Source organism: Mastigoproctus giganteus, chromosome 3 (genome assembly GCF_048544385.1).
Source record: "Mastigoproctus giganteus isolate SK-2022 chromosome 3, ASM4854438v1, whole genome shotgun sequence".
Lineage (NCBI taxonomy): Eukaryota > Metazoa > Arthropoda > Arachnida > Uropygi > Thelyphonidae > Mastigoproctus > Mastigoproctus giganteus.
Genome location: NC_143577.1, coordinates 71353742 through 71371118, shown reverse-complemented (window position 1 = coordinate 71371118; position 17377 = coordinate 71353742). Strand labels below are relative to the sequence as shown.

At 36.0% G+C, this 17377-nt stretch overlaps 1 protein-coding gene across 1 annotated transcript in view; it reads left to right on the top strand.

Moving 5' to 3' along the window:
* LOC150088075 (tetraspanin-6-like) overlaps positions 1-17377 on the top strand; it is a 167994-nt gene that overhangs the window by 65453 nt on the left and 85164 nt on the right. Inside the window, exon 2 of the mRNA XM_090370009.1 lies at positions 16915-17085. Within this exon, the coding sequence (XP_090226135.1) occupies positions 16915-17085 (171 nt within the window). The remainder of the gene's footprint in view (positions 1-16914; positions 17086-17377) is intronic.

Sequence of the window (17377 nt, the reverse complement as noted above, 5' to 3'; positions counted from 1 at the left end):
GTTAGCGATGACTGTGCATTAGCACATGATTTAAAGCTGTTTGAGCAGATATTGAGAAGGTGAGGACAGTCCACTAATAAATGATGAATACTCAATTGCACATGACATGATGTGCATTGAGGAGCACTGTCATTTGTTAATAGATAAAGGTGTGTGAGGCAAGTATGCCCAGTTCTTAGCCTTCCTAGAATTAATTCTTCTTGTCTGCTTTTTCAGAAACTGGACAGCCACAGCTTTGGATCTGGTTTTATTCGGTCAAGTTTGTTTCCTGGATAACCTCTCCAGATTATTGACCAGCTATTGTAACATGCTTTAAGGATGATAGGTTTGAAATCGGTATATGAAACTTGACAAGTCTGTAAAATAGAAGTATCTGGCAGAATCTCACAGTTTGGTTTGACTCATTACATGCAAGTAATTTAGGATGGATTTGTTTTATTACAGGGTGAGAGGGGTTGGTATTATTATTTATAGCAGAGACAGCACTGAGTGAGTCAGTGTATATTAAAGCAGATTGAATTAGATGTTCAATAATGTGATCCAGAGCTAAGTTTATATCATAAAGCTCAGCAATGAAGATACTGCATTCTACTTGTAATGAGACAGAAGTGGTGAATGATGGGAATATTCCCACAGCACCTACTTGGGTCTCAGTTTTTGATCCATCTGTTTAGATTTCATAGGCCTGTGAATGAGAAAGAGAGTAAGCTGTATGTAACTGTGCTATATTGGAGGGAGATAAGGTGTCCTTTCCCCACTATTGGAAATAGTCATCGTATATTGCACAGATATTTGTCCGTGCCTGGTTGGAGTCATTGCACATCACATGCTCTAATACTTCGGTCAACAGAAGCAGTGGATGTCGTGTCCACCCTATTTATGGGCAACCATTCTCATGACTGACAAACATTGGCAACGTTCACTTATGTCACAACCACAGGCTTCAATTTCAAACAGTTAGTTATTACATCACACAATTTATTACGCAGTTGTTACATCACACTATCGTGCATGACTTGCACTACACGCTCTTAAGTTCTACGTTCCTAAACTTTCAGTTCAACTGATGAAGGTTACCATAATAACCGAAAGCTTTTTGTACTGTATGTATTTAACATATTCTGTTTTACTATTTAACATTAAACCTGTCATTTATTTTATTTTACTTTCTGTTTCTCTCTGTGCTAAATAATAGATTATACAGACTTCTATACTATCTGTGTCTAGATAGATCCTTTCCTACTCCTCAGTACAATCTCACATACCATTTGCCCAGTTTAGGGTGGAGACCATGTTTTTCCTTTAGGAAATTCACATTCTGTTAATCTGAGGCAAACTTAATCTTGGTCTTAAATACTATCAGTATTTAAATGGAGCATTTAAATTGTAAATGTAAATATTATTGATTACATGTTTCCTATTATTGTTAAATACATAACCTCTGATAGAGTCCTGCATTGGGTCAGGTACCAGCGAGTTACCCAGGTGAGTCAGGTGCAGTTCCAGTTTTTGAATGTAAATAATTTAATACAGTAATACTAAAAATTAATATATTAACCCATAAAGTAACTATTTTTATTAGTTTCTTCATAAATAACTTAAAGAAATTTTCAGGTGTGTATCTTTATTTATTTATTTATTTTATTTTTTGTGTAATTTGAATTACACACAGTACTCCACTAATGATATTTTATTAATTGGGTACATTTGCCTAAAAAGTATGATTAGACTGCTAGATTTAAAATTATTATTCTCTCACAATATTACACTGCTAGAAGTGAAAAGTAGACAAAAATACAAGATTAGTGGACATCCTTTTTTGTTTTTCTGAATTATCTCTAATTATGATGTTATATTATATATATATATATATATATATATAGAGAGAGAGAGAGAGAGAGAGAGAGTCTTTAATGCCCTTCATGGGCAAAAAGCCAGGGGTTTACATTTTTATAGCCTCCCGAAACTTCCGGGAAAATCGAACAATTAATTTACAAAAACAGGTAATTTTACAAATGAAAACATAAAAAGTGAGAACTCCTTACGAGAGTTAAGTCTGATTGAGCTGGCTTAACATCGAGATAAGAGCACCAGCTCAATCAGACAGTAATAGTTGCAAGGTACGCATGTCATTGCTGATTATTTCTTATGATCATTAAATTTACACTCAGTACTTCAGAATTAAAGAAACTGAATTAGCATTAGCATTAGCATTAGCAAGGGCACATGATGCAAAAAGGCAAGCTTCTATAGCATCAGCCAAAAAAAAAAAACCCCATATTTCACCCATCCCCTCGCTCCAGATGTTTGTTAAGTTTTGCCTTGAATCTATTTAAGCTGTCAACTTCTACAACAACAGATGGAAGTTTGTTCCTGCAATCAACCACCCGCTGGCTAAAGGGAAACTTCCGCACACCTATCCTACAACCGTCTTTACCCAATTTGAATTTATTCCCTCTCAGGCAATTATTCTCAGCAAGAGGAAGAATCCCATCAGTACTGAGCATGTGCAAACCATTCAAGGCTTTATACACCTCAATCAGATCATCTCGCAGGTGCCTAGTCTCCAGACACTGTAATTTGCAAAACTTAAGCCTTTCTTTTAAGAGCAACCCTTTGTTCTGTTCACTAATCTTGTTGCCCTTTTCTGTACTTATTCCAACAGCTCTACATCCTTATTAAAATGAGGCCTCCAGACCTGTGTACAGTACTTAAGGTGTGGCCTGACCATTGCCTTATACAAGGGGATAATCGCCTGCTTATCCCTGCTAGAAAAATTCCTGTATATCATTGACAAGATACCATGAGCTACTCTTGCAGACCATCTGCACTGCTCAGAAAACTTCATATCTGCCTGCACAATTACCCCAAGTCCTTTTCATTCTCTACCACTGTCAGTGTGGTACCACAGAGTTCAGTGTTGGGTCCATTGTTGGTGTCAATGTTAAACTTCATTTGCCACCTCTCAGCCCAATCTGCTCAACTTTTCTAGATCCTGTTGCAGCAGTGTACTGTCATTAGTATCATTAACAACCCTGCCAACCTTCATATCATCTGCAAACTTGGACATTAAGCCTGATATACCATCATCAATATCATTTATAAATACAGAAAACAACAATGGATCCAACACTGAACCCTGAGGGACTCCACTAATAACATTAGTCCACGAAGAGCAGTGTCCATTGATTACCATTCTCTGTCTTCTCCCACTCAACCATCCCTTTATCCATAGCAGCAATTTTCCTCCAATGCCACACTGCTCCAATTTGTCCAGCAGTCTTCCATGTGCAACAATATTAAAGACCTTTCTAAGATCCAAATATATGATATCAAAGTTATTCTTTGCATCCAGTTCCTTTGTGACTACATCATAGTATCCAATCAAATTAGTCAGACAAGGCTTCCCCTTAACAAACCCATGCTGTGTCTGAGCTATAACTGAAGTCTTGTCTAGATGATCCTGCAATGGTTCTTTAACCAGTGCCTTCATTAATTTCCCTGGAACAGAAGTTAAACTAACAGGTCTGTAATTACCTGTGTCTCCCTTTGATCCTGCTTTGTGGATTGGGGTCACATTTGCACATCTCTAGTCCAGGGTACCTCCCCTGAGTCCAGGAAAGCTTTCATAATTATGGCTAAGGGTTTGCTTACTTCCTTTGCTGCCTCCTTTAATATAACTGGATAGATTCCATCCACCCCAGGTGCCTTTCTAATGTTATTAGTATTATTATTATTAGCCTTAAGGTGCAAGGAAGCCTGAGGCTTATGCTGCACTAGCCAAAAAAAAAAAAAAAATTCCCGTGTTACCCTGAGAGAGAGAGAGAGAGAGAGAGAGAGAGAGAGAGAGAGAGAGAGAGAGAGAGAGAGAGAGAGAGTCAGAAGTAGAAGGGAATCACCAAGAAAGGGAAGAATGATGATATCCAGCTCAGGACCCTGGGTTTGCCAACCCCATATTCACCAAATATGAGCCCCTGGGGTTATTTATCTGTTAATTTAACACTAAATTTAAAATTTCTCAGCACAAAACTGAAAAGAACATTAAAAGTTTCCAAAAAATTGCAACTTGCAGAAACACTTAACTTTTTAGGATTGCATTCAATGTGGTAAATTCAAAATGACTGTATAATTTAAGTAGCTTATGGTCATAAATTCAATATTGTCCTTGTTTTCATTTTATACTGTTTATTAAAATTATTTCTACAAAGTGTATAATTGATTTGAATTTTTATTTCACATGGGCAAACTTATCCCATGATTCACTGAGTCCAAGTATATAAGGAAGATGAACCATATGAAGATATAAAATAATAGAGTACACATTTAAGAAAAAAAAGAATAGTTTATATAATTAAGAAAATGTGTATTTAGAGCTTGAAACTGGAGCTGAAAGTTCAGGTAGATGCATTCCTCAAATTTTGATTAGCGGTTAGAATTTTGGCTGATTATATGATCTGCATAAACTATCTTGTATCATCTGGGTCAACAAGGCAAGTAACATTTTATGATACACAGTTTCATCCCATCTTTGTCAAGTGCATTCCTCCCCCTCTATAGGAAAATGGGAAGGATTTAATTCTTGCCATCCCTGCCAACAGTGCCAGTACAGCAAGCAAAAGGATGTTCTGCATCTGGGTTTATAAGTTCTGCACAGCAACTGTCTAAAAATTTATGAAATTAATTATGTTATGAATATGTTTCATTATTTTTTAAAATTTATATATATAAAATTTCTTGTTAATTTTATATATTGTATACGATTCAATAAAATATTAATATTACTGATTGATATATTTTAATTTAAAACTAACTATTATATTATTATTGATATATAGAAAATTTAATATAAATTTTCTTAATATGGCATTTCATTTTTTTTTTCCCCCTAGTTGTGGGTACAAATGTTATGATTTGGGGTGACATTCCAATTACTGCAGGTGCAGATTGGTTTCAGATCTAAAACAGTGGATCTATGCAGGACTCTGATCTGCAATAAAATATGTTCTATTTTTATTGGAAATTTCTGACCAAGGAATTCATTCAGTGAAGCTATCTGAATAATCTAATTTTGGTCAACCCAAAAGAGGTTTGCCCAAAATAAGATTATAACCTAACTGGTATAGGCTATCAGCAGTAACATAAAAATGATGGAAGAAAAATGGATTAGAGTTCAGGATATGTACTAATATTTTAGTCATCTTGGTTACATTATTAGCATTCTATTGGGTTCTGTAAAAATATAATATTAGCAGACACATTGGTGGACTTTTTCTACCATTATTATGATTGTAAAAAGGGCATTAAATTAATTCAAAACTGTTCACTTTTGCATCCTTTTTTTCAACCGATTATGAACATAACTGTGAAAAATCCATTTTTTTTTACTGAAAATGCATATTTTAAATTATTTTGTAAAATAACCCACCCCTTGATGTATTTAGACATATTTTTATAACTTGTTTATGAACGTGAGCATGTGGAAATTATCTTCTTCATCAAATTGATAAAGCTTCATGCTTTAGTCATTGGATAATGATGATGAACATAACATCTGATACAATCAAAGCATCTCCATTGTGAGAGACAATGATCAAACATGGAGCCAATGTTCTCGATGATTGTACAATAAAAAAGTGTGTAATTTTAAATTCACATTTTAGAATGTTTCATAATTATATGTAAGAAGATGCTTAACAAAGCCAAAAAAATATTTTCTTTTATTCTTAAGGCAAAAATTCTTCAGTAACAAAACAAATTAATGATACAGATCATCACTTTAACAGATATGTTTGTTTTCATATTTAAGTCATTTTGGTGAACATTTACCACCAACATTCCTGGCAGAGGGTTAGGATCATCAGATGGTAGAGGTACATTAGCAGGCTCAGATAGTGTGACTTCCTGGTGCATATCTTTTCCATCCTTAACTCTTCAAAGAATCCCAATACCCTGGTTAATCATTTCTGTTTTAAATTATGAATGCTCAATTTGGTCATTCAGCAAGCTAACAGTCTTATCAGAAGGAAAGGCATGGCACTGTGAAGAAAATAACTGTGAGTTATTGAGATTTCCCAGGAGGGAAATCTTAATAACTCAAATATTTTTTTGCATTTTGCACAAGAATTATTAGATAAATGTTAAGGCAAGTTACAGGTATAACAATGAACTTGTGAAAAGGATTTTCCTCTGCCATCACCCTTAATATTGGTTTTGTTAAGCTGCTCCATCATTGATGCCTGCAAACCAAGCTGTCTGAACTCCAGCACTTGATATCATTAAGCTCTATACTTGCTTTATATTATTAAGCCGCTGTTGTTGCAAAGATGCAAAGATTCTGTCTGTGAAGTCATGCAGTTATTCCACAACTTGGGTCAGTACATTACATCATATACATCTATTTATCAATCATGAATTTTATTTAAATTTATAATAGAGTTACTGATTTTTTCTCTCCTCAGTGCACATTAATTTTATATTTCAGAAGTTTATAAAGTTTAAGTTGCTGTGTATTGGTTGAATTTACCAATATTCTTACTTAGCTGTTCTTTCAAGTTTAAACTCTTGAACAGTATGTATTTAGAAGTACATTTTTCACATGTCTGTTCTGGGAAGTGCATATGTAGACCTATGTTTCATATGTTTGAGCCAGAGGCTATGCAATCAGATATATATATATATTTTGAAGGTTGCTTCAAACATTATTATCCTTAACGTATTTTTTTCTTTATGTTGCAACGTATGTGCTGTCAACTGTTATCTCTGTTTCCAATTAATTATACACATGGCTCATAATAGGTGGCAGCAAGAAAATAGTTCTAAAAATTTGAGGCAAAGGTCGCATTTGTTGATCTCAGTTATCTGATTTGGGCTTACAGAAGCCAAAATAAAATTGCAGAATTTGACAAAACTGAATCAAGTAATATATATATATATATATATATAGATATGTAGAGGATATTACTGCATCAGCAAAAGAATGATACAGGTTTTATTTACAAATAATTTTACAATTTTTTTTAACAATCTAAAAATATATTTTTTAATTCTGATTTGATTTTTGACAATAATTTTATTAAGGCTTTGGAAAATAAGGTAAGAATAAGAATATAAATGCTTTGATATTTTAAAGCATTTATGTACAAAGTTTTCATTTTTAAAAAAATTTCAAAAATTCAACATAGAAACTTACTCCACAAAAACTATGAACATTCACTATGGGGAATCTACCTGCATGCAGAAAACTCACTGCTGAAAGGTTTAAAGAAAAACCATTAGTTTTTCTCCATTATGGAAGTTGTCTTTATATAAGGATGGTTGGACACTGAAGAACCCCCCCCTTCTTATTGGTTATTTAATGCAATATTTATAATTTATAGTTCTATACTGAATTGGCATGTTTTTTTGTTTTTTTTTAAGCATAAACTAATTTTAAGGAAAGATAATTTATTTTCCACAAAAGAATGGTGGGTCCCTAGCAGAGAGTTTTTTCATGAAATTTTGAAATTTTGTAAAAATTAACACTGTGCGTATAAATGTTTTAAAATATTAATATGGTTTTATTTTGACTTATTCTCCAACGCTAGAGTAAAATTATTGTATATGCAGTGCATGACATTTCAGGTGCATTTGATTTTTTTTAAAAATTAAATGAATTTTTTTTCTTTTTCTGTGGTGAGAAGTGAAAATATAGTTATCTCCTTATTAATTTACCCTAGGGGGCTCACATCTGGTGAGTATGGGCTTGGCACACCCAGGGTCCTGAGCTGGATATCATCATTGTTCTATTTTTGGTGATTCCCTTCTACTTCTGACTCTTGTTCTCTCTCTCTCTCTCTCTCTCTCTCTCTCTCTCTCTCTCTCTCTCTCTCTCTCTCTCTCTCACACAGCGTAATTCAGAAATTTTTTTTTGGCTGGTGCAGCATAAGCCTCAGGATTCCTTGCACCATATGGCTAATAATAATGATAAATTACTAAGAATTATGCTTTATAGAACACTTAATAAAACTAGTTTTAAGTTCTTTATACTTAGTGGTTCAGTTTAATTGCAACTGTATGTTTATTATTCTTCTTCAGTACTCTCTTTTTTTTTTTTTTGTAAGTCTCTTTTTCTCTCTACATATGTATCTCTTTACAAGTGTTGCCACATTCATAAGTTTTACATAACAATACACAAAAAGCATGCATTGATTGTCTAACTGCAGGATCATCTAGACAAGACTTCAGTTATAGCTTGGACACAGCATGGTTTTGTTAAGGGAAAGTCTTGCCTGACCAATTTGATTGGATACTATGATAGTCACAAAAGAACTGGATGCAGGGAATAACTTTGATATTATATACTTGGATCTTAGAAAGGCTTTTGATACTGTTGCACATGGAAGACTGCTGCACAAATTGGAGCAGTGTGGCATTGGAGGCAAATTGCTGCTATGTATAAAGGGATGGTTGAGTGGGAGAAGACAGAGAGTGGTAATCAATGGACACTGCTCATCGTGGATTAATGTTATTAGTGGAGTCCCTCAGGGTTCAGTGTTGGGTCCATTATTGTTTTCTGTATTTATAAATGATATTGATGATGGTATACCAAGCTTAATGTCCAAGTTTGCAGACGATACAAAGGTTGGCAGGGTTGTTAAGGACACTACTGACTCTATGCTGCTGCAACAGGATCTGGAAAGGTTGAGCAGATGGGCTGAGATGTGGAAAATGAAGTTTAACATTGACAAATGTAAAGTACTACATATGGGAAACAACAACCCCAGAGCAATGTATCAACTCTGTGGTACTACATTGACAGTGGTAGAGAATGAAAAGGACCTGGGGGTAATTGTGCAGGCAGATATGAAGTTCTCTGAGCAGTGCAGACGAGCTGCAAGAGTAGCTCATGGTGTCTTGTCAATGATATACAGGAAATTTTCTAGCAGGGATAAAGAGGTTATTATTCCCTTGTATAAGGCAGTGGTCAGGCCACACCTTGAGTACTGTATACAGGTCTGGAGGCCTCATTTCAAGAAGGATGTAGAGCTGTTGGGACGAGTACAGAGAAGGGCAACAAGATTAGTGAATGGAACAAAGGGTTGCTCTTACGAAGAAAGGCTTAAGTTTTGCAAATTACAGTGTCTGGAGACTAGGCATCGGCAAGGTGATCTGATAGAGGTGTATAAAGCCTTGAATGGTTTTAGCATACTCAATGCTGATGGGATTCTTCCTCTTGCTTAGAATAATCACCTGAGAGGCCGTAAATTCAGATTGAGGAAAGACAGATGTAGGATAGATGTGCGGAAATTTGCCTTTAGCCAGCGGGTAGTTGGTTGGTGGAACAGACTTCCATCCCTTGTTGTAGAAGTTGATAGCCCAAATAAATTTAACGCTCAGCTGGACAGGTATTTTGAACGAACGGAGGGGTGAAATGGAAGTGTTATTTTATTTTATTTTTTTTTTTTGGCTGATGCTGCATAAGCTTGCTTTCTTGCATCATATGCCTCTACTAATGCTAATGCTAATCTAACAATACTGCATAAAACTACATTTAATCAATGAATTTCTTTTTTCCATACAGTTTGTATAGAAAAAAGAAATGGAAATTGTATGGAAAAAAAACAGAAATTGTATGGAAAAAGTAATAATAATTTCTGAATTTTTCTTTGTCCAATTTTAGTGAAATTTGGAATAGCCGAACAAATATTTTTAAAATTATCAAGTGTAATATTTCATGGAAATCTGTCTACTGGAAGTCAAGTTATTTATGCAGACAGAGGGCTATACAGACAGTGTGTGTGTTATGGAAGTTTAATGGCACATAAGCTTCTGGGGCTATAATGTGCCTATTCATAGTGAAATGCTAAAAAACAAAATTTAGTTGTAATTACTTCATTTTTATTACGCAGAACTTTTCAGAATTTATGATACATTCCAATTTTTTTCAGAAAAGAGTAAAATTCATTGTTATTTGCTTCGTTGCCAATGATATGCTACCTTGTATAAGGCAATGGTCAGGCCACACCTAGAGTACTGTATATAGGTCTGGAGGCCTCATTTCAAGAAGGATGTAGAGCTGCTGGAACGAGTACAGAGAAGGGCAACAAGATTAGTGAATGGAACAAAGGGGTGCTCTTACGAAGAAAGGCTTAAGTTTTGCAAATTACAGTGTCAGGAAACTAGGCACCAGTGAGGTGATCTGATAGAGGTGTATAAGGCCTTGAATGGTTTGAGCAGGCTCAATGCTGATGGGATTCTTCCTCTAGCTCAGAATAATCACCTGAGAGGGCATAAATTCAAATTGAGGAAAGACAGATGTAAGATAGACGTGCGGAAATTTGCCCTTGTCGTGGAGGTTGATAGCCTAAATAAGTTTAAGGCTCAGCTGGACAGGTATTTTGAACAAACAGAGGGGTGAAGTGGAAGTGGGTTTTTTTTTTTTTTTTTGGCTGATGCTGCATAAGCTTGCTTTCTTGCATCAAATGCCTCTACTAATGCTAATGCTAATGTCATTAGTTTTGCAGATTTGTAAGGGAAGACAGGAAGAATGTTCTGTCCTTTTGATATTGTGGGCAGTCAATCAATCAGGATATGGGCAGTCAGTCAATCAGTCATTTTTCACTGATATATATATGCTGAACAGTGTGGAGGATCCTCTCCTGTGAGTAGATGGAGGCGAGTCAGACCCGTGTCCTATTCAAGCCTGTGCAAATACCACTTCTCTTTGCACTGTTTTGGTGCTAGAGTGTCAAAACTTTGGGTCCTGTTTAAACTGGTAGAGTTTATTATTGGTTTGGGTGTGCCCTATATCTTTCCACTGCACGAGACATGCTGTTTGTATGATGTGATTGTAGTCAGAGGCTGGAACATGGATGGAGGTTAAATCAAAAGTTGATGGATTTTTAGCAGTTTTGTCAGCGAGTTCATTCCCCGAATGTGCTAGGATCCAGCAAAAGGTCACTGATTGATGATGTTCTTCAAATTCGCAATTGGAGACTTCTGATTTGATTTAACACAGGGTGAATCTTGTAGGAGGAATTTTGCATTGCTGTAATTGAGCTGAGCGAGACCATGTATACTATGTATTTTACAGAAGGGTAGATTCAAGTTTTCTAAGGCTAATTTTATTGCATGGAGTTCTACCGAGAAGCTGCTATACTCAGGCGGAAGATCAGCTGAAATGATAGTAGAAGGAAATACTGCTGCTGCTGCTCGAATGGCTGAATGTGATTTGGAGCCATTAGTATATATTGGCAAAAAAATCAGTATATTTCTGAATATGGCTTGCATGAAGTTGTTTCACATTGATTATTGGTAGTTGATTCTTTCCCCATTTATGGAGATAAGTATTGCAGGTTAATTGCATAGGGAAGTCTAAGGTGGTTGAGAGTAATTCATTATTTGTTGCCTGTTGACAATAGGAACATTCCAACTCTGTGTTAATTCAATAAGGTGTTAAGCCTGCTGGTCTTATTTTAGTGGGTTTGTTTCTATAGCGATTTTGCAGTGGTGGATTTAAAAGGTATGGCTCAATAGGATGCTGCCAACAACTTTGTATTCGGGCTGCATACTTAAGAAGCAGAATTTTTCTGTGGAGGTAAATTTAGGGCTCATTAGCTTCATTATATAAACTATGAGTAGAGTTTGATATATAGACTATGAATAGGAGATATCCTGAAAGCACCAAGTGCAATCTGCTGGATACAGCCATTGTTCTCTTTCGCCAGAATCATAGATTGGAGCTCCAGAATCCAAACGGGATCTGATCAATGCTCTATATAACAGCAGCAAAGATGTACAGTCTGCTTTCCAAGACAAGGCAAGGCAGATAAAGCTTTTAGTATGTTCAGCTTTTTGACACAAGAAGTACACACAAATTTAATATCCTGAAGGAAATTTAATTTCCTGTCAATGATTAATCCCAAGAATCTGATGTTGTTATTCACTGGAATGGTAAAGTTTGACATCTGAAGTTCAGGATATGTATGCATTTTCTGTTGATTGCAAAAGTGGATTGCAACAGTTTTCTACAGTGATAGACAATAGCCATTTAACCTTGCCCACCTTTGGACTTTATTCAGGGATATCTGCAGTTGCCATTCAGTGGATCTCGTGTTCTGAGAATGGCAAGAAATAGATCATCAGCATAAAGGTAGGTCTGAACAGTATTTGTAAATTCTTTTGTGATGGAATCGATTCAAAGGGCAAAAAGGGTTGCACTCAGTACAGACCCTTGTGGCACTCCTTCCTGTAAAAATGTTGTAGAAAACGAGTTGTGGAATTGAACTCGGAACAAATGATTCTGGAGAAAGTTCCTGATGAATATAGGAAGGTTGCCTCATAGACCAAGAGCATGGAGGTCACTGAGAATGCCATGACACCAGATAGTATCAAATGCCTTCTCTATGTCTTTGGAAACCATAACAAGATGTTCACTTTTTACAAAGGCATTACGAATTGCAGACTCAGCTTTGATCATGAGATCTAAGGACGACCTGTTCTGTTGAAAGCCATGTTGCTTTTTACTCATTAGTTGTTGCATTTCAATTATCCAAACAAGATGATTATGGATCATTTTTTCAAGTAATTTCCTGAGGAAATTGGAGAGGGAAATTGGTCTGCAACTGTATGGATTGGTAGGATCTTTTCCAGGTTTAAAAAAGGCAAGAACTGTGGCATGATGGCAAGAGCTGGGATAAAGGTTTTCCAGAAATATTCGGTTATAGTAGACCAGCAGTATTTGTAAATTTTTGTAACATGATATAAGATATTCTCTCTGGCCCAGCAGCACTGTTACATGTTGTTTTAATGGTGTGTAGAAGTTCAGAATATTGAAGAGGCTGGTTATACGGAAGGAAAACTGAGGTCCAAAACTGAGGATCAGTCTTGGTCTTTATTTTCTGAAATTCCAGAGAATAAGTTGATGTTGCTATGTCTGTTCCTGAGGACATAGCAAATGCCTTGGGCATTTGCTATGTCTTCAGGAACAGAGAGTTCTTGCCCATCCCATGAAAGAATTGGTGAAAGGGTGGTTGGAAATTTTCCAGAAATCTGCCTAATTTTCTTCCATATTAACTCAGCGTTAGCAGTTCTGTTTATGGTAGATGCAAACTGAATCCAAGAATTCTTCTTCACTTGCCTTTGAATGAGATGGACGTGCTTTTGCCTTTAGCTTCTTATAGTTGATAAGATTAGCTGTGGTTGGGGATCTACAAAATAAATTTATGCTTTATTTTTTAACTTCTCTGCGCTTTTGGGCAATCTTCATTCCACCAATAGTTAAGATGCCGTCGAGACTGGGGATTCGACGATGGAATTGGACATTTAGCTGCAGATAGTAGGTGTGAAGTGATATAGTCTGTGGCTTCATCTGTTGAGTGTGTTCATATAAATTGCTCATCCAGGGTGACAACTGACTGAAATTTTACCTAGCTGGCTTGAGAGAACTTCCATTTCCTACAGAGTTGGGCTATATGGTCACTGCCCATGGGATCATCCATAAACAGACCATTCTATGATTGGAAACAGAATCGGGGAGCATATTGATAGTTCGATTGCAGAAGTTTGTCCAGTTGGTAATTGTACATGAATGGGTGCACCAGTATTAAGAGCAGTAAGGTTTTGCTTATCCACAAAGATTTCAATTAGTCGGCCATGTCTATCTAATTTAGTTGATCCCCATAAGGGGTGGTGGTCATTGAAATCCCCAGGAGGCAGATAGGGGAAGGTAACTGCTTTAGCAGGTTTTCAAGATCTTGGTAAGAGAAGGTATGATGGGAGATAGACTGATACTAGTGTTAACACAATCTGGGTTATCAAATGTATGGCAACAACCTCAATTTCAGTTGAAGTTATTGCCAAAACAATTTGTTTGATTGGGATCTTTAAGCTGACCAAGATGGCCACACCCCCACCGGCGGAATTTGAAGTATTACGATCTTGTCAATAGATGGCATAGTTCTTTATGTTGGTAGAAATTTGAGAAGTTAGATAGGTTTCCTGTAGACAAAAATCAACTGGAGAGTAGTGGTTAATTAAGACTTGAATATCATTAAGGTTGCTACGAAATCCTCTACAATTCCATTGTAGAATATAAGGCATTACTGATGTTTAGTAGAGGAAGCTGTATCTGACTATTTTTTAATGCGACTGGCTTGTGGCATTCAGGCTTTGGTTTGTTTTTTTTTGAGAAGAATGGCCAACCAGTGTCCACATCTTTCTTCTTCCACGTATATTTCTAAGGTCGGTTCTTCCTGTTTGGACTAGTCAGTTGTATCCATAGATGTTTCTTGGATATTCTTTTTTAAATTTGAGCTTTGATTATTCGATGTAGAAGCAATCACTGGGGGGGGGGGAGAAGGAGATGTAGCTGGTACTGTTAGTGCAGTATTGCTTGCCTGGTTAGACTGCTTGGGGATATTGGACTGTTGCTGAGAGAGAACAGTCCGAGCCATTAATATCATTAAGGTTGCTACGAAATCCTCTACAATTCCATTGTAGAATATAAGGCATTACTGATGTTTAGTAGAGGAAGCTGTATCTGACTATTTTTTAATGCGACTGGCTTGTGGCATTCAGGCTTTGGTTTGTTTTTTTTTGAGAAGAATGGCCAACCAGTGTCCACATCTTTCTTCTTCCACGTATATTTCTAAGGTCGGTTCTTCCTGTTTGGACTAGTCAGTTGTATCCATAGATGTTTCTTGGATATTCTTTTTTAAATTTGAGCTTTGATTATTCGATGTAGAAGCAATCACTGGGGGGGGGGGGAGAAGGAGATGTAGCTGGTACTGTTAGTGCAGTATTGCTTGCCTGGTTAGACTGCTTGGGGATATTGGACTGTTGCTGAGAGAGAACAGTCCGAGCCCAGTCAGAGATCGAAGTGTTTGACGAGACTGTAACATCAGTTTGGGTGGCCACTGATTGATATTTTTGCGCAATACTGGTGTATGTATGTTTAGTCGTACTAGGAGCAATACATTTCCTTGCTTCTTGAAAACTTACTTTATTTTCGATCTTATATTTCACAATTTTCTTTTCAGTTTTCCATCTGTCATATGTCCTTGAATAAGAAGGATGGTTGCCCTTACTGGGGCATATAATTTCTTTCGCTGAGCAAACGCTTTGAGTGTGATCAGAGGACGTGCAATTGGGACAAACTCAGTTTCCTCTACACGCCGTTTGAGAGTGGCCATACTTTTAGCACTTAAAATATCTCAATGGATTAGGAATGTAGGGTCTAATGTGGCAAAGTAGATAGTCGATGATGGTAGATTTGGCATGTTAAAGGTTAGAATAATATTCTTTGTAGGTGTGAGTGTATTGTCTCTTTTAACCATGATTCTTTTCACAGCAATAACATTGATCTTGAAGCTCTTGAGTTATCTCCTCCTCCTCCATGACATTCAATAGATACCAGCTGGATATAACACTCTTAGATGTATTTAGGATTGCATGGGAAGAAACTTTTACTGGAATTTTAGCAAAGTTTGTCATTTTTAGCAGTTTCTTGGAATGTCTGCAGTTTATTGGTTCCACTAGCAAGTCCCCTGATTGCAGTCTCTTGACTGCCTTAGGAGATCCTGCCAGACTTTTCAGGTGTTTCTGGATAAGGAACGGAGACAGCTTGGATTGAGACGTTTCATGTTCATTATCTAACACTGGCTGAGAGCTTGTTGGCTCTACACATTTTGTTCCATATTTGCTTCTTTTGGCCCTTGTCAGATTAACTGTTCTACCAAGGTTTCTGGTCCCACCATGGGGAGGCAGGAGCAATGCCTGGTGTGACCAAACGTAAAGTAGTAAATGTTAGTAATAGAAATACGAAAAATAAAGAAAGGTGTCTTTTCTTTCTTGCTCTGTACAGGTACTTTTGTAACAGGAGCTTTTATTAAATAAATAAATTTCTTAAGGATAGGAACTTAAAAGAACTATAAATCACTTTTAGGCAATCGCAGTTTAAGCACAGAGAAAATGCTCGATCACAATTGCTTGGTACCCGGGGCCAAATAAAAATAATGCCAGCAGCATGGCAAGACAGAAGAGCAAAAACAATCAAAATTAAATATAACGATCAAACCAACAGGGAGGGAAGAGAAGGGTAACAACAGTAAAAATATTGTAGCTGAAATTCTCCAAGATAATTTAGAAAATCTAATAATAAAAGATAATAAAATAATAATCAATTAAATTTTGAATGCTAATTAAATAGAAATTTAACAGTGTTTCCTCTGATGGGCACCAAGTCCAAATTTATGTGAAATATCACCAATAGAGATGTAAACCAACTACAATAAAATAAAACAAAAATAAACCAAAAATAAACTGACCATTACACCCCATCTCAACAGAGGACCACAAGGCCAATAATGGTCAGGGAATCGCTGCATTTCGATCACTAGACAAATATATATATATATATATGCAAATTTACAAAAAACAAAAAAAAAAAAAAAAACAAAAAATCTGAAAATAAAACCCACCATTACTTTTTTGTTAATAATAGTATCCTCGACATCTATTCATGTGTTATGTGATTTAATGTTAAATTCTAGATCTGGGCTCCACAGAAATTCTTTAATTTTCAACTTTATGCCCAAATCGGGCAATATTGAGATCAACGGGTGTGATCTTCTCAGATTTTGAAAGCTATTTTAATGCTGCCATTTATTATAAACTGTGTCTACAATTAGTTGGAAATACAGATAAGAGATGGCAGCATGTGCTAGAAAATTTTCAAGACAATTTATGCATTAAAAGAATATCTATTTGAAGCAGTTTTCAGAAGTACATAGATTTATGTCTATATGAACTCTCCAAAGCCATTAAGTGAAAAACATAGATCAGCGTATTCACTCACCAGAACTACCACTGAAAGGCTTAATTAAATCTCATAATATTATTTTCTTGGTATAGTGATAATTTTTCTTTTATTATTAGATGGGTGTTGCTTTTATCTTTGTATTTATTCTGGAGCTTTGTGGAGGAATTGGAGCTTTTATATATCGTGATGGTATTACTATTTCTTTAACTCGTGGTCTAACTCAAGCCATTTTGGATTATGGACAAGGGCGATTCCAAGATGCAGATGTAAATATGCTTCAGGCAAAAGTAAGTAAATTATGCACCATTTTTTTATTTTAAAATATTGTGTGTGTGTGTGTGTGTACACATTTATATATATATATATATATATATATATATATATATATATATATACACACACACACACATACATACACACTGAGTGATCATTAAATTATGACCATCTACCTAATACTGTGTTGGGCCACTGTTCGCATGGATAACAGCCGATATTCACCTAGGCATTGACTCCACTAGATGTCTGAAGACATCTATAGGGATCTACAGCCAGATTGCCTTCAAGTCTTTCCACGATGTC